Below are 23,721 nucleotides of genomic sequence, written 5' to 3'. Positions count from 1 at the left end.
GAAGATAGAGCCAAAAGAGAACCTACTGCAGAAGCATCAAGAAGTCCTGTGGCACCGTATACGCTAACAGATATTTTAGAGCAGAAGGTTTTGTGGGCAAAGACCTGCTTCGTCAGATGCATCTGACAAAGCTGGTCTTAGCCCTCAAAAGCTTATGTTCCAAACTATTTGTTGGTCTATAAGGTGCCACAAGACTTGTTGTTTTTGAAGATACAGACTAAGTCGGCTTTCCCTCTGACTACTGCAGGTTATTCAACACAAGTTACCACTATCTGGGCATATTTGCGGAATGAACAACAAACAAAAAAGCAAGACCCTGGTATTCAGCCTAATGAATAGGAGATGCAGACCCCCCAGAGAATGGGTAGATACTGTAGCAGGTTGGTGCGGAGCTAGTCTACAGAAACTAAGCTACTCCGCACTGGACAGAGAAAGATGGAAGGAAATAATAAGAGAGGCATCAGACACTGATGGGCGCTGAGCCCGTGGTTGATGATGATGATATCTCTGATCCATAATGGGCTAGTTCCTTGACTCCGCTTTCAGAGTCTCAAGGTGAGCTACCTAAAATCAGCAGTCATTTTTCACTTTTCCAATGACTTCAGGTAATCTTTTCTCTGAACAAAAGGCTTAAAAGGAAACAATGTAACTTTTACATGTTACCTCAAATGTGCATGCAAACGCATTTTGGTTGCTGTAACCTAATGAGAATGACTGGTGCTTTTTGGTGACCTCTAATGGGAAACTTATATTTCAATTTCCTGAATGTACCAAATGGTATAAGTCTAGCTCACCAGAAACATAGATGTTTACTGGCTGTTAATCGGAGAATAACCTCTTAGGAACGTTTACATTAATTATCTGAGATGTCTTTGATAGGTTCCATCCTGTTTCTCTGACATCACCCATCTGCTTTGTTCCCTTGATTTGATAGTGGAGCTGTGATGTGAGGGAGGTTTCCAGTGCCACACCAGAGCGGGAAGGCCTTGTCCCAAGCCGCAAAAGATCAGGCTGCAATCAAGAAGTACACTCAGCCACTTCGTGTGGTTTTCCAAACAAAAGCATCTATAAAAATGGCATTCTAATGTTTTGTGTTTATTGTGTCCAACAAATTCCATATCAGATAAATCAGCTCCCAGGTAAAAGGATAATTTTCCAACTTCCATCTCGGAGTTGCTAATTTAGGTGGCTCCCCACTCAGCTTACTTCTGTGAATCCCATTCTCACAAGTCTAATTTTCCCCATGATTATATAGGAGCGTGGGCTGACTCTCCACACACAGGCTACAGCCACACTAGAGAGCTCGCAGAGCGTCTACACACAAAATGCGTTTTGTTGACACACAAAACTTGGTTCTTCTGCCAACAGCATTCTGCCTCTCTGTGATGAGGAATAACGCGCTTGTCGACGAAGTAGCTGTGCAGACTCTCTGTGGGGCCTCCTATCTGCAAACAGGCCTTCCAGATCACCGGGCAGCCATGTTTGTTGAGCTTCCGTTCAGCCGTTCTGTCGAGAGAGCATCTGAGCAGTCTGGCTGCTTTCTGTTGACAGAACAGATTGCTCTTTCACTCTGTTTTTCTGTGAGGACATGATCTGTTGACAGAAGTTTTGCCAGAAGGTCTCTTCCAACAGCAACTTCTTTCCACAGGTCGCTGTAGTGTACACGTAGCCACAGTCTATAGGGAGCCTAGGTACTGTATATGGAGCTAGGGGATTCCACAGTATCTAAAGTTAGGTGTTCAGTGCTGAACCTAAGATGCCTTCATGGATGTTGCTTCTAGGAACTCAAATCTCATTGAAAATCAGTGAGGCTTAGGCTACTTTTTGTAGATGCCAGGGAACTTCAGACAGTTTGGCACCTGGTTGGTTCTGTGGTCAGTAAATTCTGCAGATTAAACACATTCTTTCAAAAAATTTATTAATATGTTTGGTGTGGGGTTAGCATATGACAGAACAAATTAGAACAGACTCTTGGGAGGAGCACCAGGGAAAGAGATGGGCTTGAGACCTTGGACACAAAAGTCATGTTTGCTGGACTCTTGTAGAGGGCTCCATGTATACCCATTGTTACTGCTTTATTCTACTTTGTTTAATGCAATAACAGGAACTATGTGCACAATTTAGATTAAAATTAAGCATGAGTCTTTGTTCATTTATTTCTCACCACCGAGGATTTCATAAACCTTATTTAAGGCTCAGTGGGCCTGATTTTACTTTGCCTATACATTGTACATCCTTCACTAGACCACTTAGTCAAATTCCAGTACATAGCTAATTGTGAGAGCTAGAGACGTACTTCACCCAGTTGACCACACATGGGTTCTGACACAGAAAAATACATTAAGTAGTGGAAACTTCAATCAACAAATGGGCAACTTTATTTCAAAATGACAGAAGATTCAGAATACATGCAGTCTTAGTTAGCTCTGCAATATTGTCCTTACAAATTTAGATGGGAATATAATTTGAGATATGAATATATTTCCCCCACATTCATAAACCTGCCAGGCCCTGGCCCTTTTTGTACCTTTGCAAATTATGACTGTGTGTGTGAGAGAGAGAAAGGGAGTATAAAAATTCAGGATGTGGATTTGCAACAAGGGGATGTCTGGGAAAAAAGCCAGCTTTAGTGGTTTCAGGAGAATTTTCAGAATTACAAAGTGGCATAGGAATATACTTATATTTAAATACACAAATGTCTCAAATTATCACAGCAAATGGCAATTGACAGCTTATGATGCATCTTGGCACTGATTTCAGATCTAACCACATACCAGGCTTTTAATCATAATATATTTAGCTCCTTGTTGACATTAATATCAATCCCAAGCTTCAGATTCTGGATTATGTTTATGACCTGTAGAGGAGCCATCTTAATTTTTTCATATTTAGATGCTATTTGTTCTGGTTTTGGCTTGATAGGCAACAATATATCCCATACATGACTTTGACATTGCCCTTGAAAGAAAAGATATAGTCATTTTAAGCATTCTAGCTTTCTGATTTTGGATAGTAAACTGCTTGGCTGCAGTCTTTTTTGCCGAAGGCACCTGTCCTATCCTAGAGAAATATGACCCCTGGCAAAATATTGGGATTATTGTTTCTCATCTGGAGTCAGCCCAGAAAGTTCCAGATGTCAGGGTTCTGGCTCATCAAAGTGCCAGTTTTTGAGCAAAGGTTCTGAGGAGCAGAGTGGTTTTATTGGTGGAAAACATGCTTGTGCTGCTGTTTAGAATAGTGTGCCAGATCAGTATTAATTCAGCAAAAGCTCCTCTTAAAAATAGAAATGTCATTTTGGAAACCATTTACTTAACCATTGATGTGACTGGTCTGCTTTTTGTCATTTGTGTATGAACAATAATGAATGCAATCACTTTGTGTGGTATTATATGTTGTTTCCCAATGGCTCGATTTCACCAGCCATAAAGCGGAGCCAATGAGTCTTACCTCCCTTTGTAAAGCATCTTGAGCTATACTGATGAAAAGTGCTGTATAAAACCTATATATATAAAATATTACTATATTTGCATAGTAGGTGGAAATCACATAAGTTGACATACTGTAATATGCAAAATACTTTGGGTCAGATTGTGTGCAGCCTTGAGAGTTGCACAAGGTGAGAAAAGAAGATACAAGGAACCCTCCAAACGCCCTGTGGGGAAACCAGAATTCACCAGTATGTGTAAGCACTGCTTGAGGGCAACACCATCAACAGCCGTGTCATTCCTGTAAGGCCAGCAGAGCATACCACACACATGGAGGGGAGAATTCATGCTGGATCCCAGAAGTAGGTGGAACATGTGCTTCAAGCACAGTGCCTTGAGGAGCTCCTAATTCTCAGTATTTTCCTCTTACCTTCACAGCAGAGTTGTGCATTAAACTACAATCTAGCACCCCTCAAATAATTTACTATACACAGTGCGGTGCTTGTCAGAATCCTGCGATCACCCACATTGTCTTCCACTCTTAAGATTCTTGTATCATTTCTCTTTTTTACATCTCTCCTCTGCCCTGAATGAGTCCCTTTTCTCTACTTTCCTCACTGATCAGCCAGATGGGTCATCGGTAAGCAATGCAAACACTCCCTCTACACCAACCCTGGTATCACTTGCAGTAATCCCAGCCTGTGCTAGTTTTTTGGATTATGATTCTGGAAATGAGAATCAAATACAGATCTGAGGTCACAGGCATTTTAGGGTGTGGTTTTTTTTTTCACAGTGCAAAAACGTAGCATTGCAGGGTGATTGGAATGGTGGGATGGTGTGTTGTCGCCAGTTGTGTTATGTGGCCTTTATTGAGACCCTATATTTTTATTTTGGCTGTACTCTCTTGTAATTGCTAAGACACTCTTGAAATTGCTGAGATCCTCCTACAATTTCACTTATAGTCCCAACAAGTTCAAGAAGTCTATATGTTTAAAATTACCATGGAGGTCTTCCGAATCCTGTGTATTGTTTCTTTAATTTGACAAGAACAGTGATGGGGAAGATCATGCAGTACTAAGCAACAAAACTCCCATTAAAAAGAAAACTTAAGTTCTAAATTAGTGAACAAGTTTCATGCTAAATGGGTTCTTGAGGCTGAGTGTTTGCATTTGATTAGAAACTCAGAAATACAGTGATAAACAGCAGAGGGAATACTATACCAGGTTTGACTAATGAGATTGTCACTACAATATCTTGGTTTCTGTCTTCACCTGAAACTCATATGCTTCCCAGGTTCATTACATTTCAACTGTGTCGCTGTTCTATGATGCAGGAAGGTCAGTTACATAGCTGCCATAAGGACTGGCAAAGTGCAGTGTATAGTGCTTTAATTTAACACCAGTGCATTTTTGAATACCTCAGGAATTTTTACTTTATTATCCAGTTTTTGCTGTTTTTTCTTTCCATTTCTTAAATGAGAACAAGGACTTAGTTGTTGTTTCCAGAAATCACATTGGCAGCACCTCCTGTTTATAAAACAAATGTAATGAAATTCAGCCTATAGTGTGAGGTATATCTGTGACTCCTGGGTTTGTGTTGTCATAGCATTAAGACATAGGAAGGTCCATAATGAGTCAGACCAAAGGTTGATCTAGCCCAGTATCCTGTCTTCTGACAGTGGCCAATGCCAGATGTCCCAAAGGTGGTGAACAGAACAGGTAATCATCAAGTGATCAATTCCCTGTCACCCATTTCCAGCTGCTGGCAAACAGAGGTTGAGGACACCATTGCTACGCATCCTGGCTAATTAGTATTGATAGACCTATCCTTCATGTATTTATCTAGTTCTTTTTTGATCCCTGTTAATATTCCGGTCTGCACAACATCCTGTATCAAGGAGTTCCCCAGGCTGACTTTGCACTGCGTGAAGAAATACTTCGTTTTGTTTGTTTTAAATCTGCTATCTATTAATTTCATTTGGTGATCCCATTGGAATTTCTTGCTTGATGAGGGACCTACAGAAACTGCTACCTCTTCTGTTAGGTAGCCTCTTCTGGCAGAACCATGGTAGTGTGCTGTTTGGGTCAGAGGAACAGGAGGGTGCCACTTACAAAACCTGTTTCTCACCCCTTTCTCCCACTCTCAGTGTGGTTTATCCATGACATAGTTGCCATCCGGATGATCATGCTTTTGACAATGATGCAGATGGTGTGACGCTGGGAATTAGTGTGCAACTGATAGTAGCATGGGAACTGCTGTATCCCACAAGATCAGGTGTATCTGTTTGGACTTCTCCTCCAGATACAGAAAGGTTACTAGAGAAACTCTTCTGTGGCGAGTTGAAGGAGTCCCTTGCAAGATACCAAAGTATAGTTATCTCCTTGTTGACATTAATATCAGTCTCAAGTTTCAGCTTGTGGATCATGTTTGATTCATAGAGGAGGGAGTATGGATTACCACACTTTGCAGAAGAGAGAATTGCCATGGAGTTGGGGAATGTGAGACTCTCTCCCATTTCAACCATGATATAGATAGAACTAGGCAAAGGAGATGTAGCACTTGGAACACCAAATGGTTCTGTGTGGAGGGGGATGGAGGTCACATCTATTTTGCTGCCCAGCCCCAAATCCGTATTGTTTGCTTTCTTACAGTCTTTTCCCTCCCATGGATTGTGTACATGTAAAATTTGTTATAAATGATAGCGTTGTTTCATTGTCATTTACCACTTTGTATTATTTATTTAATTTTACTGTTTTTCTATTTGTTTCCATTCTGCTGCAGAAATCTGAGCACCACAGAACTCCTTGCCAAAATTCCACAGAAACCAGGGGTATTGGGGATCTTGCCAAAGAATTTAGATCCAAAATGCTGCACAATACACAGGGCTCTGCCTCTGATACACAGCGACACACTGGTTGGTTTTTGAACTACTGTACTGTATGCGTCCCAAATTTGTGTTCAGGTTTAAATGTAATTAAAATATTAAACAGAAGTTTTCATGGACTGTAAAGCCTTCCATGTGTCTATTTTGCTCTTGGCAGATTAAAAATGTTTTCACAGGCTAATTTTCCAGGATGAATGTGTGTGCCTCCTACCCTAAGCCCCGAATGCGTTGTCCCCATCCTCTTCCATTCCTTTCTCTCAGGCATAAGTCCTAACTCTATGAGATGACTATTTGTAGATATTACACAATTGGATTCATATCTGTGATTATAGGAAGAAAACACAAGGGAAGGCAAAGATATTTCTTGATTGAAAAAAAAAGAACATAAGGGCCAAATACTCCCAGTAGCTGCATATACGTGCAGGCCATTGTATGGAACGTGCGCTGAAAATACATGTCAGAGGGCAGAATTTGGCCCTTTGTTTTATGCATTCTTTAGTTTAGAGAAATCTAATATTTCGGCAGACAGATGTTGCTTCCTTTTTCACATCCTCCAGTATGCCATATAATATGAAGGAGGTTCAGATACTTTGTAGATGACAGTTATTATTCCAGTGGAAATGCAGGATCAATGGTGTTATGTTTAAAAGAAGCAAACAGGAACTTTTTCAGGGGGAAAAGGCACTATGCCATATTTATTAAGCAATACAGGCAAAGCAGCATATGTTTTCAGACGTACACACATACACACACACCCATCCTGCTGATGTTATAGTTACTGGTCTGTTGTCCACCCTGACCTATTGGCCAGATAGATCAGGAATTGGGGGTTGCACCAAGTTCTTTCTGTCAGGACTGGTACTCCATGTCGCAGCAGGACGGAACCCGAAAACTAAGACAAGACAAGACAAGACACCCTGTTCTTTATAGGGTTTTTCCCTCATGCAAGTCCATGTGTTTCACTTTATCAGGCCTTACACGATCACTCAGCATTTCAAACAAACGGTTCCCCGGCATTGCCAGCAGTCAGTCCTTCTGGGTGCAACCTCATCTGGGTGTTGCCTTGTATGCTGATGGTGTGACGGTTTTGGTCTCTCAGGAGAGTCCTTATCCATTCTTCATCCAACTTTGAGGTTGTCAATCTGCCTTGTTTTAGTTAGCCCCAAGTCCTGGCCTCCACATCTGATACTCCAGGTTTTGAAGATTCTTTCAGTCATTCACACACACAGGCACACATTTACATAATTGCAGCATGGCAAGAACAAAGAATGTGTGTTACAATTTAACATATTACACAGTGAGCAGAGTAATAAAGAATGTATATGTTACCTAGCAGAAAGACTTAACAGAGTCTATAATAGCATGACAAAAATCTACAAAACTATAAGTCTACATTATCTATTATAAGTCTTCAATCTTCCCAAGTTATAATGGGGGGACGTCTAGGTTAGATATCAGGAAAATCTGTTTCACTAGGTGGGTGGTGAAGCACTGGAATGCGTTACCATGCCTAAAGGTTTTTAAGTCCCGGTTTGACAAATTCCTGGCTGGGACAATTTAGTTAGGGTTGATCCTGCTTTGGGCAAGGGGCTGGACTTGATGACCTCCTGAAGTCCCTTTCACCCTTATGATTCTGTGAAATTAGGGGAAGTGAATTCTTTTGAAAAATCCTGGGATTAAGATGTCACTATAGTCAAATAATTGAGTAGATATGTGCCCAGTGTGCATATGACTGGTGGATTGGCCCAATGTTGCAATGCCTTTGGAACCAGGATCTAGATATTATTAAAATGCTCCTGGGAGATCACATTTATTAGACTGGAAAGTTTAGTGATTGGAGTGCTATTCAGAAGACAATTCCCCTAAGTGGAACCAAGGGTTAACTGCTAAACTAACTTTTGCTGACACTGAGCTACTGGAAATCTGTGCTGGAGATTGGCCCATCAAGCAAAGGACAATGCTGTTTTAGCAAACTTTCTGTCAGCCTCCATATTAAGTGTTAGGATTATGATCATCAGCAGGCAGGCTTCTAGGACGGTAGCAGAGTAATTCCTCTCATGTGTGCATTTGTTTCTGGTCACATTGTCATGAACTTAATTCAAGGCCGCTATCTATCTTGTCTGTATGTGTTTTGGATGGCTGTATATTCCCACTTAATGCAGAGCATGGTCTTTCTACTGCCTACAGTCAGAGCTATAAAAATTCATTAAAAGAGGAAATGTCTTGCATTCCTCTTTATTGTGTATGCATCTTTCATTTCCTACCCCCCGTAACCTCTCAGAGCCCATCCTCAAAGCATGCACAAAAACTCTGAATGCTGAATTAAGAGTGACAGTGATTCTTTCCTATATCTGGTATACTAGCTAAGATTGCTGATTTCAAGTCACCTCCTGTACTATGCTGCATTTTTTGGAACGAGGCCAAACAAGGCTTTTTTTCTTCCTACAGAAATAGCCATGCGGAACACACAAACCAGACATAATATCTCACTGGCAAACTTTGATTATTCAATTCCTTCCCTGGCAGGAAAGCATTCTATCGAAAACTCACGTATTATGAGTCTGAATTCTCTCTTTTAATGGGTGAAATACCTCAAATATTCTGCCTAATATAACATTACCATTTTTCTGATGCATTATTCATTAAAGTTTAACTATTTTCACAGTCAGTCTCAGGGTCACTGTTCCCAATTTTTTTTTTTACTTCAGCCTTGCTTGAGAACAGCTGCTTGTCAATCAGATGTCACTTCATGAACACACTTGCGTAATTCTCTCCTCTAATTAGAGAAGGAAAAGTGGATGTTTATGATTGTTTATGGGGTTCAGTTGATGCCAGATGTGTGTGTGTTTTCTTGAGCAGTTGCAGTGTGCTTTATAATATGTGAAATTATTTCTAAACCTTACAATTTAATCTCATTCACCCTCCATGCAATGCTTCCTTTGATAAGGGTGCAGCATTGCAGCAATGGAAGCTTATCATTATGAAAAACCGTTATTTTTAATAAATACTGAACAAGTAACACAAAATTCCCCAACAATATTTTAAAAGGATATCATGCAAATGCAGATTATATCTGCAGTAGATATTGTGAGAGATAAGCAACTATCCTTCCAATATGTAAATATGGAGGTTTAGATGTCTGTGTATATATAGATAATAAAGGCACTATATTAAAAGTAACTCAGACACATTACTACTTAACTTAATTTGCTTCATCTACTGGTCCTACTAGTGACAAGTAACCCCACTTTTTGTCTCCTTCCTTCCCCTCTCCCCTCCCTGCTATATAAACTCTGGATTCTAATTGTCTACTCCAGTAACCTAAGGAAGTGAGTTTTACTCACAAAAGCTCGTTACCTAATAAATTTAGTAATCTTTAAGATGATACAGGACTGCTTGTTATTTTTGAGGTTACAGACTACCACGGCTACCCCTTTGGGACTCTTTGGGACTCTTAGACACATTGTTAACTTATTCTTGTCTCCCCCTGCTCCCCCCAAAAATCACAGTAATTGTAATCCCTAATTATCTTTTTAGTATCCAAAGGAAAGCCTCTGGCAACTCCTGTGTACTTTCAATCGCATTAATATCAGAATAGCTTGCATCTGAGCAGTTAAAAAAAAAAGCTGAGAAGTGGTAATTTTTCATACTTCAAGTCACATACCAGTGACAAATCGTCCTTATTTTCACTTTAATGCTTTATGGCTATGACAGTTGTAAACAACAAGAGAAAATTAGATACTATCCAATATTTACTCTAGGCTTTTAGAGAGAGGTTGTTTTTAATATATTTGATTCTGACCTGGATCATTAAAGTGGTCTCTAGGAGAAACGTAGCTATACTATATCCCATTGCTGCTTCATTTTAGATTACAAGTGACTTTTATTTATCCCTGCTGTTTGATACTGTTGTCTCAGTGTGGTGCACTGAAAAGTGCCGATTTTCCTCCTCTGGTTCCTAAATTTCACCCTTTCATCTATGCTTCAAATAAGACAAAAGAAAATGTATCCCACAGGTCATCAGACCTTTTCTAAAATAGAGTAATTTTGCCCCCAAGAGGCTGATTTAGTCTTTAAAGCTTTAGGTCCTTTCTGAGATGTCCATGTCTTTTTAGCCCAATTCACTAATGAAAGACACTTATTGCAAATCTGCTTTTTAGCAAACCAATAAAATGAAGAATCTGGTTTATCAGATACCTAATAATAATCTCTGGGCTTTTTTAAGATCATTTGATAAGGTCTTTGCAAAGTAGAGCTTTAGGTGAGAAACACAGATTAGTATGATTCAAGAACTTGTGCCAAGTTTCCTGACAATAATCTCATCATGCCTTATGATGCAACATACCTTTGAGGCAGGGAAGTAGTAGTATCTCTAGGGCTACAGTTACACTACAGCAATGTGTCAAAAGAAGTCACTGTTGAGAGAGATTGCCCAACAAACCTGTTGACAGAATGCAGCCACACACAAAAGCTAATTGGGAAAGTGCTCCGCTCTGTCAGTAAAGCAGCCAGGCTGCCCAGCCGTTTTCTTAACAAAACAAGTACCCGGAAGCACAGCAGACAGGACTGCCCATTGTTCCAGATTCTCTGTCTCTCAGGAGAAGCCCCCCCCCCAAGAGCATCCACACAGCTTTTTTGTCAACAGAACCTGTCAACATCAGCGTTATGCCTCAAAGTTTTGAAGCAGAACACTGCCAGCAAAAGTGCTGTGATTTGTCCAGATGCTGGACATTTTGTGCGTGCACACGCTATGAGTTTTGTTGACAAAACAGGGGTTTTGCTGGCAAAACTTAATAGTTTAACCATAGCTTAGTAGGAGGGAGGATCAGAAGAATAGGTAGATTAAGTAACTTGACCAAGGTCTTGCAGGAAGTCTGTGGCAGAGCCTGGCACCCAGAGCAAAGGTCTCCCCACTTCTATTTCTGTCTCTTAGTCACAAGGTCATTTTCACACTCAAAACAACTTCCACTGTATTAAGCCACTCTTTGGAGCAAATATTATAGGGAATTAAGTTTATGACTGTTCAGACAGAACCACCAAGGAAGCAGTATGAGTGTTGCGATCCAGATTATGTTCAAGCCATTGTTTAGGAGTGGGAGTTGATGTTTAATCAGTGCTACGCTTCAAGTTCAGTTATCTATTGTGAGACATTCTCATGAGATTTCAGTCACATTTGAAACAACATTAAAGTTGTTAGCTATTCAGCACTCCACAGTGGATTAGTGCTTTACAGGATAGGACAGGTTCTTGACCTAAAAAAACATCCAATCTAAGCAGACCACACAGAGAGCTGGATGGTGAGTTTTAATTCCAACACTGCCTCCTTTGATATGTTGAAAAGGGTTCAGATTCAAGTTTCCAGTTTGGTCTCTCTCTGCCTCTGAGTATCATTATGTGATTAAACAAGAGGCTCTTTATGTACAAAATCAGTAAAATATTATTCTGTTATAGTAGATAATTTTTCATTTAAAGGGACACAGTGAATTTATAAATCACATTGTGCTGAAAATGTCTCTACCTAGTATAGTTACAAGTGAAACATAAGATAACTGTAACTTTAGGAAGATAGTAGGGCAATATTCCTCTTTATATTTTTCCAGTGTACCTTAGTGTATTTGATAGCCCTACTTTGAATGTTCCACTGGAATGGATAGCTGTGTCTACACGTGCACGCTACTTCGAAGTAGCGGCACTAACTTCGAAATAGCGCCCGTCGCGGCTACACGCGTCGGGCGCTATTTCGAAGTTAACTTCGACGTTAGGCGGCAAGACGTCGAAGTCGCTAACCTCATGAGGGGATCGGAATAGCGCCCTACTTCGACGTTCGTAGGGACCATGTAGACGATCCGCGTCCCGCAACGTCGAAATTGCCGGGTCCTCCATGGCGGCCATCAGCTGGGGGGTTGAGAGATGCTCTCTCTCCAGCCCCTGCGGGGCTCTATGGTCACCGTGGGCAGCAGCCCTTAGCCCAGGGCTTCTGGCTGCTGCTGCGGCCCCTGGGGATCCATGCTGCAGGCACAGGGTCTGCAACCAGTTGTCAGCTCTGTGTATCGTGTGTTGTTTAGTGCAACTGTGTCTGGGAGGGGCCCTTTAAGGGAGCGGCTTGCTGTTGAGTCCGCCCTGTGACCCTGTCTGCAGCTGTGCCTGGCACCCTTATTTCGATGTGTGCTACTTTGGCGTGTAGACGTACCCTCGCAGCGCCTATTTCGATGTGGTGCCGCGCAACGTCGAAGTTGAACATCGACGTTGCCAGCCCTGGAGGACGTGTAGACGTTATTCATCGAAATAGCCTATTTCGATGTTGGCTTCACGTGTAGACGTAGCCGATGAGTGTACCAGCTCCCTATCCCTAACATGGGGGATTCTAATCTAGCAAACAAATGCAGTTTTTAAGGGTGCATCATGAACATACCCCATATATTAGTTGAAGACATTTTAAACATAAACAGAGGAGCAGGGAATCTTTTACTAAAATGCCTTTTAAGGATTCTTGAAGTAGTCAGGATGTACTGTTTAAAGTGTGTGGTCTCAGAAGCAAAAGTCTTCATTTTAAATTAGTCCCTTTAAAAGAACTTCTCATGTTAATAGTGTCTGTTGAAGTTATTTTTTCTGAGACAGTATTACTGTCATTGATAGGGAGGCAAAAGAGTATGTTGGAAGAAAGCTGGTTGAAGATCTTTTTTATCAGAACTCTCATGGCTCTAATGAGCCAGTCCTGTACTTCATGTACATCCTTACAAATCCTTCCCATATTTTTCCCAATTAGATCTCAGTTCTTCTCTTGAAATATTATTACAGCTTTTCACACTCATGTCCAGTCAGGATATTCAGTGAGTAGTCTTAATAAAACCATCTACTTACCTGCTATTTCAAGGAGTCCTGCAGAGTGCACCATCACCTGCCTCTTTTCCTGTAGAAATATGAGATAGGATCACCTGGCATACCTGAGTCAGGGATATCAAGATTCCTCTAAATTTAGTCTTCCCCCACTGGCACTTGGTTGCATTTTAGCTGCACTGTCAAGCAGCTGTGGCATAGATTCTAATAAACTATTCGTGCTGAGGAATTGGATCTAACACCCTTGCTCACCTTATTCTGTGAGTAGTCCCATTGATTTCAAAGAATCAGATCCCATGCAGATGAGTAAAGCTATCAGTCTTTCTTGTTTTCTTAAGAAGAAGCCTTAAAAAAGTGAAGAGAAATATAACCGTCACTTTATACAAAAGGAAGAAAGCAGCCATGAGGGGAGAAGCGGGAGTGACGTTTGAGAAAAATATTGGGCACATCCATTTTTTGAAATCTGGTAAAATTATTGATATGAGAAGAATAGTTGTGGGAGAAAATATATGTACTAATAGCAATAGGAGCCACAGCCAATTTTTAGCACATTAGTTTCCTCTTCCTACAGGCAAATATTTTTTCTTTTCTGTCACAGATTGGAACAGGGGATGTAAAATAAGCAAACAATTCATTCAAAAGAAAAGTCATGTTTTCTTCAAAGAATACTAGATACCCCCAGATTTCTAACTCATAAAAAATCTATCTATCTATCTATCTATCTATATATATATGTGGAAAGCAAGTCTGGGTATGGACTTCATAATATGTTAGGCTGATCTTTATAAACATTCATACACAAACATATTCAATAGGTATGACCCACCCTATTACATTTCAAATAAAGTAGGAGCTAGAAGCTGTTGAACTCAAAAATGGCCTGTTTTGTGGCTAGTTCAGTGATATATAAGAAAATGTACATCTTTTCCAAATAAACCACTTTATGTTGAGTTTTTTTTTGTCTGTCTAATAGCTATAGTCACTTTAAAGTTAGATTAACTTGTCCTTTTGTGAACATTGAAAAATCAATTTGCATAAATGAATAGCATGGTAGCAAGTGGAGAGAAGGAGCAATACTGAATAAATTGTCACCAGGAACTGTGGCAGTTCACATAAATGCAACAGGCTGGTTTTGCTGCTGGGATCATCACAAGAAATTTACATTTTTATTCCTGTGAAGGGTGAGGTGCCTTACAGGGCAGTGACAGGTTTTCCTTGGAAGTTTTAATGGTTTCTATCTCTGTTGTGGTATTATTCATGCATGGATATTCAGAATCCTAGAGCAGACAGCTGCAGCAGCAGAGGGCAAAGACATGCTATTTGTCTTGCAGTCAATTGCTTCAAAGCATTGGAACTGTTTTCATTATGAATATGTTTTCTAAGGCAAGGACTGGCCAAATACTTGTATTCCACTCCATATATTATATTGTTTTGGGTTTTTTTTCAGACTGTAGTCAAACCAAAAAGAAAAAAAAAGCATTTAGATACTATAGTGATGAATGCTGTATGAAATCCTAAGATAGGTAAATGGAAGAAAAGTGTTAAAAAGGCATTGAGAAGTGTAAAACATGTGAACAGGAAAAGTATTGCAGCTGCTATCCAACATCACCCTCTCAATGACCTGTTTGGAACTCTGCAGAAGACCCAAAAAGCAGGGTTGGGACAAAAGTAGACAATTTAAGCCTGGCATTGTGGAATGCAGGACAATGGGGGAGGTCGACCAATCCTTACTTCCGCTAGCCATCCACTTAAGCAAATGGCTGTTATACTAGAAATCTGCAGCTTTGGTTCATACTCCCAACTTTCACTTTCTTTCTGAAAACGTGAAATTGTCAAACTTTTGCCAGGATTTGGATGGAATTTTGACATCTCTAGGAATTCCATTAGAAAAAAGGCTCAGTCCCCAACGGTTCCTCAAATTGAGAGCCACTTACTGTCAAGTATATACCGAAAGATTTGCTGGGCCTTTTATTTTAAGTCATTTCCAATTATGCAAAGCCCAGTAAATCTATCTAAAACTCCCTTTAACTTCAGTGTTTTTGGATCAGGCTGTTAATATTGAAATACTGTGAGATAATTGCCCCTCACTTAACTGAAGAAACAAACTTATGGACTGGAAAGAGGTCCTTTGGAAAATGTGGTCCTTTTATCTGTTACGGAGTTTACATACATGTGTGCATACACATAACTACATAGTTATATAATGCTATGAAATGTTGTTGGGTTGCTTCTGTAACCTGTGGAGGGATATCTTTTGGAAGAACCTGCTAGTATCAGTTACCCAAACAACTCCCAAATGTAAGGCAAGGTAGAATGAAGACTTGTGATGAAAGACACATGAGCTGTGTCTACACGTGCACGCTACTTCGAAGTAGCGGCACTAACTTCGAAATAGCGCCCAACACGTGTAGCCATGACGGGCGCTATTTCAATGTTAACATCGACGTTAGTCAGCGAGACGTCGAAGCCGCTAACCCCATGAGGGGATGGGAATAGCGCCCTTCTTCGAAGTTGAACATCGAAGTAGGGCACGTGTAGCCAATCCGCGTCCCGCAACATCGAAATAGCAGGGTCCGCCATGGCGGCCGTCAGCTGAGGGGTTGAGAGACGCTCTCTCTCCAGCCCCTGCGGGGCTCTATGGTCACCGTGTGCAGCAGCCCTTAGCCCAGGGCTTCTGGCTGCTGCTGCTGCAGCTGGGGATCCATGCTGCATTCACAGGGTCTGCAACCAGTTGTCGGCTCTGTGGATCTTGTGTTGTTTAGTGCAACTGTGTCTGGGAGGGGCCCTTTAAGGGAGCGGCTTGCTGTTGAGTCCGCCCTGTGACCCTGTCTGCAGCTGTGCCTGGCACCCTTATTTCGATGTGTGCTACTTTGGCGTGTAGACGTTCCCTCACAGCGCCTATTTCGATGTGGTGCTGCGCAACATCAACGTTGAACGTCGACGTTGCCAGCCCTGGAGGACGTGTAGACGTTATTCATTGAAATAGCCTATTTCGATGTCGCTACATCGAAATAAGCTACTTCGATGTAAGCTTCACGTGTAGACGTAGCCATGAGCTGTAATAGTCCAGGAAGTGGATGGTGATGCAGATGTAACTGCTGCAGCTTACATTGCCCTAGGAGTTCTTTGATTTGGCATTTGCTTTTTAAATCACAGCACTGACAGTGGGATACGGTCTGCTTGTATGTCGGGGGTAAGAAAGGGTGTAAAATATAGGGATTTCCTGGCAGTAGGGCAGAATTGAAACAACTCTTGGCAGGTCCATTCAACTACTTGCATTTTGCAATTTAAATCAAGGATGATGAGTGCTCTGGGGAAAAAGTATTTACAAACCATGAATACATATGCTCAGCCCTTGTGAGGAGTAGAAGTATTGTGGTATCTCTGCCTCAGCTGGGTAGGGAACTTGGAAGCTTTGCAGAAGACTGAGTTGGAAGGGGCACCTCTTTACTGCAGACGAAAGGAAGAAGTGGGCCATGTTTACAACAACTCACTGAGGGTCAGTCTTCCAGGGTTTGATTTTGAGTGCCTAGTAGGGACACGTGAAATCAACCTCTCTATGGTCGGCAGTCAACCCCTGTACTCCTTGCTATCTTGAGGAGCAACGGAGGTCAGTGGGACAAACTCTCCCATCAGCCTTCCTCTGAGTGGATGATCAGGTAAATTGATTGCAGATAAGTTGATTCTAGCTATGCAATTGCCATGCCATGACTTACTTGCCCTGTGTAGACCAAGCCTTGCAGAGGAGGAGAAAGGGAAAAAGCCAACATTCCCTTTTTCCTTCACTTCATTCTCTACATCAGAGGTCTGCTGCTGGTGGGTTGCACACCCTGGGCAGGCACCGAGGAATATGCAGGGGGCTGCAGACAGAGCTTTGGCAAGACCTCATGGGGTGCAGGGAGAGAGTTCTATCCAGCTCACTCCTGACCCTAACAGCTGGCGCCAGCCTTCTGCCCAGGGATCTGTGCCTGTGGCAGTAGCAGCTCCTCCACTCCCAACCTCACTCCTGGCCCCAGCTGTGTCCCCTCTTCAGCCCCCTTACTGATGTCAGTGTCTCCCCATCCCAAAGCCATGGTCCCACTCCTGGCCCAAGCTCAAAGGGAGGTCATGCACAGGTGTCTGAGGGGGCACAGGATGAAAAGTTTGGGGTCCACTGCTCTACATACTGGAGGAGCATAGAATCATTCTGTCTGCTGGGGGATAATGTTTCAAGAGTTGGTTGGGAATATAATACATATTATAATCATCTTATCAATAGCCTAATAATTGATTGCCAATATTCCCAGTATGCCATTCAGAACATGTGATCTCTGAGGCAGCACAGAAAAACTGTACTAGAGAAAGGAAACCACAGAAATGTAAGGTTACCGCTGCAAGAACACATTGGCTGACGTCTAGCAGGCAAAGCAGAACAGGCTTTTTTGGAAGCTCTTAAAATCTTTGTGAAAACTTGGGGTGAATTCTTCTTCCACTGAAGTCATTGGAACTATTTCCTGCTGACTTCACCAATTTCAGGATTTCATCTTGCATTCGTAACCTGTGAACATATAAGCAGACCCAAGGGTGAAACTGGTGATGGGGAACTGGGGCCCAGGATTTCATTACTTCAGCAACAGAGTTTCTGATCAGAAAACCAAAAGCATCCTCCAGTGCTCAAAGCATTGACATTCCTCAGTTACATAGTTCACAACTTTCAAGGCAATCTATGTCAAACTAATCCATAACTGCATGAAGAATTGAAGATTGGTCACAGTGGACTTGCTGAACAGCTTTAGAGTTTCTCTTTTTACCTTTAAATTCATCTTTCAACACCAGGTGCTTGGTTGCAGGTTTGAGCTAGCAGTGTATATAGTATAAGAGTTCCATTTGTTCTTGTCATTTGGGGTCTATTTTTTCTTTATTAATTTATATAGCATACTGTGATTATTTTTAGACCATGAACAGTGAAGTGAGGCACAAGTGTACGGAGATGAGGAGGCAATTTTGCAATCTCTCTTCTCCACATGCTTTCTCCATCTTTTGAATTTACTGTCTCCACCATTCCCTAGCATTTAACAATATGGAATCCTTCCCATTCCTCTCATTTTATTTTTGAAAGTGTTGATTCTGCAAATCTGAATGTTCAACGTGGTGGCAGGAATAGCAGGGTGGGAGACCGAAATCCATGAAATGACAAAGCAATAGGTGTCTGAAAATGAGTGTGTTTGGTGCTGAATCCCTCTCCATACTGCAACCCACAGTATGAAAGCTTACTATGAAAAAGTGAGCATGCCAATCTATCATCAGTTCACGCTGTTGCTTTTAACTTTGGATCATTCTAGCATAATTCAGAAAACCTTGAGCTAGATCAGTCTAATTCTTCACTGAATAGTAGTTTGTTTTAACCCTAATAAGTCAGAGAACTCTAGTTTCAATGTGCCAACCTGCATTAAAATTATTCCTAGAGTGCAGAATTTTGTACTGATGCTAAACATCTGCAGTGGGAGGAGGACTACTGGGAGGCCAGTAGGGAATAAGGTAAATGGGGAACAAAACAGTTAATTGAAGCAGAACTTATATAATTTCTTCTTGCTGAATGTGTATATAAAACAAGAGACTATACCTCAATAATCATCCAGGTTTTTTGCCTTCAGCCTGTCTGAGGCCATGTGGTTTGGAGATCTGATCACTAGTCCGAAAAGAAAAGGCTGTTTTCAAGATTTCTGGGGTGTTTTTTCCTGGAAAAGGTGAGAGGATAAAAGCAGAAATCTGTGAAATACACTTTGTGGCTTATAGGGCAAATACATACATAGAGAGAGAGAGAAATGTTTCAAGCTGTCGCTAAACTGATTTGGAAGCAGGTATTTCTTTTATTTACCTCTCCAAGGCGTAGGTTAAAATAAATCTAAATTTCATACACAACATGAACCAAGGGAATTGGATTTTCTTATTTATTTTGTTCTTTCTCATACACTGTTAGTATTTTTTGAGTTATGCTTGGATTTTTATCAAGAATGAGAATGTTAACTATTGAAAATGTCAGGAAAAAGAAAGCAGTGTTTGAACATTCAAACTGCATTTTGTAGTAAGCATGTTTTCTTAATATACTTCAAAACATTTTTCTCTGAACAATGCCTGTGTAATTTAGAAACAATTTATAAATTGATATTTTGGTGAGTTTTTCCAGCAAGCTTCTTGTTATAAAATTTTTTCATTTCTTTACTGTTCGCATTTATGCTGTCTTTCATTGTTCTTATTTTCTCTTATGTTCTTATTATGCACTTGTTTATTCTGGTGTTTCTCTTACAAGCCATTGTTTCTTCTTTCCTTTCATTTTATAATAGTTTCTATTCCATTTCTTCTTTTGAGGGTCACCAGGCAATGATTTTTATAATTTCATTATTTTTTGTTGTTTTTAAATCTCTATAATTAAAACAAGTTTCTAAATACATTGATCATAAGTACACTTTTGTATTAATTTGTACTTGTAATGGCTTCACTAGAGGGCAGTATTGAATAAATTAGTGTGCTGAACAATCCTATGAGAAATTAGAAGCAAAAATGCCCCCACTAGAAACATACTTGTATTTTTCTTAAACATAAAAATTTTGGGATTTCAGTTTTTATCATATTCCATTAATACAAGATAGAATGAATCGTAAAATTCATAATAAAGCATTTTTGGATCATTTTATGTGTAACTCAGTACAGAAGGAAGAACAGTCTATAATATTAGAAAAATTGGTGGGCAGTGAATTTAGAGAAGATAAGAGTTGTAAACTATTAATTCACAAAATTGTCGTAGAACTTTAATCTTTAAATAATCACCATGGTTAACATTTCTTACAACAAATAAATTGTGTAGGTTATCTAAGTGTTTTTTTCCCCAGAGAAAATATGTTCCATAACAAATAAATATTTTCCAGTTTATTAATTTGTTCCTTGGAATGTCAGTGCAGTATTCTTTAAAATAAGGGCCAGCAAATATAACCAAGAGCATAGAGCGAGATGTTGACTTATTTGTTCTTATTGATTTACAGGTCTCCTGACAAAAGCAGCAGCAAAGAATCCTCGTGTGAGTGGTCTAGGTTCTGTGTGAGCTACTTACCTTAGTCAAGTTTCACTGCTGTCGATCATCATCCATGATGTGTCATCAATTCAACTGTCTGTTTCTCTATATCTCATAAAAGACAGCATAATTCCTCCACATTCTGAACTAAAAGTCTGTTCTACCACAATAAGGAGCACCGGACTAAGGAATATAGATATAAGAGATATGCTTGGGCATTAGCAATACAAGAAGTTCATGGTTAACATTTCATCTGCGTTATACACCACTGCTGGACTTGTTGTAACCTACATGTTTTAATCTGAAGAGTCTACTACACTGAAGAGTATTCATCCCAATCAGCCTTAGAGAAGACTGTTTTGTCTATGGGAGGACACTGAGGTGCAAAAGAGAATCTCTTCTTGTGCCCTGGACTGTATGAATTGCTTTTATTTTCTTATACTTTCAGTATATATAATAGACCAAAGAGCAAAATCTATTTTAAAGTGGACACAATCTTACTGTTAACAGTGCTATCTGAGGTAAATCGTAGGGTGGTCTCCACAAAGACATGAATTCAGCTCTCACAAAATTGAGGTGTTCCTGTCCAGCAGAAGTCTCTCTGGAACGCTGCAGTAAAAACTAAAGCAGAAAATTACTCTTGAAAAAAAAAACACATTATAAACAATGAAATGGAGCATGGAGAGAAAACGGCGTGTGTTTGAAAAACTTTGATGAAACAACTGCAAACTGTCTACATGGCATCTTTATCCTCTGTACTTAGATTGACTCTCTCGTACTAAAATCATTTTCAGTTTTAACCAGTTAAACATGGCTCTTCTACAGTTCCATTTTTGATAGTTAAAATTGGATAATACAGTATTTGCAAAGAGCATGTTTGGTCATCTGTGGCCTATGTCTCATCTGATACACCATTTAGCACCAGAAAGCAAATTAAAGAGAAAAAAAAGTAACACTTGTTTGAAAGAGATCATTAAATGTATTTTGAAAAGCCTAAAGTTATATATTTAACAGTTTTTATATGTTGTATATTTGTAGAAAATCCTATTTAACAATTAACGTGGTAACTCTGACAGTCATGACAAATGGTTCAGAGTTAAGTTGTGTTTTATTACTTCAGTTGTCTCTGAAGTGACAGGTGTCGTTTGCTTTCTTCCATTGGGACATTCTGGATGTAAAGCATGACCAGAGAGGACTCTGTAGAAAAAGCAAAGAATAATGTTGTTTATATTACATAAATGCATTCAACCATTGCACTGTTGGAAGGCATTTTTTTGTCTTTATGTACTGGTAAAAATAGAGTGTAAAATATTTTAATCATGGCTTCCCATACAGAGTTATTTTTCTTTCTCTCTCTCCCCACCCACTTCTACGTAATACAGTTAAAAGGTCAATTTGCAGACTTTTCCTCTACCCAGATTCAATGTTTTACCTCATTGTTAGAAAGCCCACTTTTTCTGCATTATCAGGTAGTGAAAGGTTTAATGCAAAGAGAGCATAGAAAGGAGGGGAAATGAAGATAAAAAGATAATCCCTTGCTCCCTAGTACTGTACCTTTCTGGTAGGTCTGGTACACATTAAGATGATGAAATCAACAAATGAGATTAACTTCTTCCTGGCAAATGTATTCCAGTTTTAACTATTTCTCCAAGTTTCCACTGTAGTATACTACCTAATACACCAATTAACTTTTAATACTATGCTAGTTCTATGCTACTAAAGAAAATACAGAGACTGTTCAAGCAACCATAGATGGAAAATATAAAAACAAAAAGTTGGTTTTTTGTTTTGTTTGTTTTATTCTTTGGCTAGACCTGTTCTACTATTCAGGCTTATTTAATAAACAGGTTGCAGAAACCAAGAATTTTAGGTGACTGTGGTTTTGAGTAAAATAACTATATAAGAATTTCTTATTTAATCTTAAGGTTTTTGACCAGTGTCAAAGTAGCAATTCAAGGCCAGCCACTTGAAAAGTGTTATGGACTGACTGCACTATAAATGACCAATGTCTGTTTTAAAATGTCATGCAATAAATGATGCTAAATACATTTACTGTACTACTAGAACGCAAGAGTCAGATCCCTCACTCCACCAACTTTATGTTTGTTTCAGTTTATTTTTAAAGGGAGTGTAGTAGCCTTATTTAGTAAACACAGAAAAACTACAGATGTTACATTTTTGTTGCTTTACAGTATTCAGTTTTGTGTTGGTTCAGCTAAATTATGGAAATAAAGAAAATCCTTTTATAAGTGAGACTTTTGTTCCCTGATCGTGACATCACATGTAGTATTTCAGTAGAAGGTGCTTGTGGGTACGGTGATGGGGAAGTAGATTCCCACAAAGAAATAAGTGATTGTAAAAATGTAAAGTATTGGAAATTAAAATAATATGCCACATTTGCAAAAATGCCAACAGTTTTCAGTACTGGAAGATTTGGGCACCCAATCTGCAACATGCTGACTGAGTACTCATTCTGTCCTTATTATGCCCCTTTAGTGTATCTCTGATTGAGCACCCAAAATCACTTGTAGTCACTTTTAAATATTTGAGCTAATATCTTTGTTTTTTTCATTACTTTGAATGCTCAGCAAAGGAGCAAGATGTCCTTGCTTTGAAATCTATTCAGAAGAATAAGCAACAAAGCAAGAGAAGTTTAGAGTATTGGTCAGAGACAAGTGTACGTTCCAGGTGGAAATGGCGATGAGCCTCGTTTGTGTGACAGCAGACACAAGCAACTTCAGAAGAGAACTTTCCAGAATGCACATTCTCAAATGAAAACAATATAAACGTAATTAGTGCCCTCAGCGCTATGCTGAAACCTTTATCTTCCAGTAACATACTTTTGCAGTACCATGGGCTTCAAACCTTATGAAACTCAGGCTACGTCTACACTAGCCCCAAACTTCGAAATGGCCATGCAAATAGCCATTTCGAAGTTTACTAATGAAGTGCTGAAATGCATATTCAGCACTTCATTAGCATGCGGGCAGCCGAGGCACTTCAAAATTGACGCGCCTCGCCGCCACGCGGCTCATCCCAATGGGGCTCCTTTTCAAAAGGACCCCGCCTACTTCAAAGTCCCCTTATTCCCATCAGCTCATGGGAATAAGGGGACTTCCAAGTAGGCAGGCTCCTTTCGAAAAGGAGTCCCGTCGGGACAAGCCGCACGGCGGCGAGCCACGTCAATTTCAAAGTGCCTCGGCCGGCCGCATGCTAATGAAGTGCTGAATATGCATTTCAGCCCTTCATTAGTAAACTTCGCAATGGCCATTTGCATGGCCATTTCAAAGTTTGGGGCTAGTGTAGACACGGCCTCAATTTCACACAGAATTTTGATTTGTTTATGTGTTTATTTTAGGTGCCTCTTCCACAAAGAAATTCACAATGTGAGGGAAGCATGTCTGATTTGAATGCTGTTAAATAACCTCCTTTTCACAGTTTGCAAATGGGTAACTTTCTGGAACAAATGGAAAGGATGATAAAATATAAAAAGGGTAGAGTTACAGGAACAGGTCACTCCACACGCT

The 23,721-nt window shown here is 40.1% G+C and overlaps 1 protein-coding gene across 2 annotated transcripts in view; it reads left to right on the top strand.

The window, feature by feature from the left end:
• TAFA5 (TAFA chemokine like family member 5) overlaps positions 1-22,404 on the top strand; it is a 458,659-nt gene extending 436,255 nt beyond the window's left edge. For both annotated transcript variants that reach the window (XM_074984133.1, XM_074984134.1), the window contains exons 4-5: positions 6,207-6,339; positions 20,166-22,404. In XM_074984133.1, coding sequence (XP_074840234.1) covers positions 6,207-6,339; positions 20,166-20,224 — 192 coding nt within the window. In that variant the 3' untranslated portion in view covers positions 20,225-22,404. The remainder of the gene's footprint in view (positions 1-6,206; positions 6,340-20,165) is intronic.
• The last annotated feature ends 1,317 nt before the right edge of the window (positions 22,405-23,721 follow it).

This window comes from Carettochelys insculpta, chromosome 1 (assembly GCF_033958435.1).
Source record: "Carettochelys insculpta isolate YL-2023 chromosome 1, ASM3395843v1, whole genome shotgun sequence".
Classification (NCBI taxonomy): Eukaryota; Metazoa; Chordata; order Testudines; family Carettochelyidae; genus Carettochelys; species Carettochelys insculpta.
Note: the sequence above shows the minus strand (reverse complement) of the source record. Positions and strands in the feature narration are given on the sequence as shown.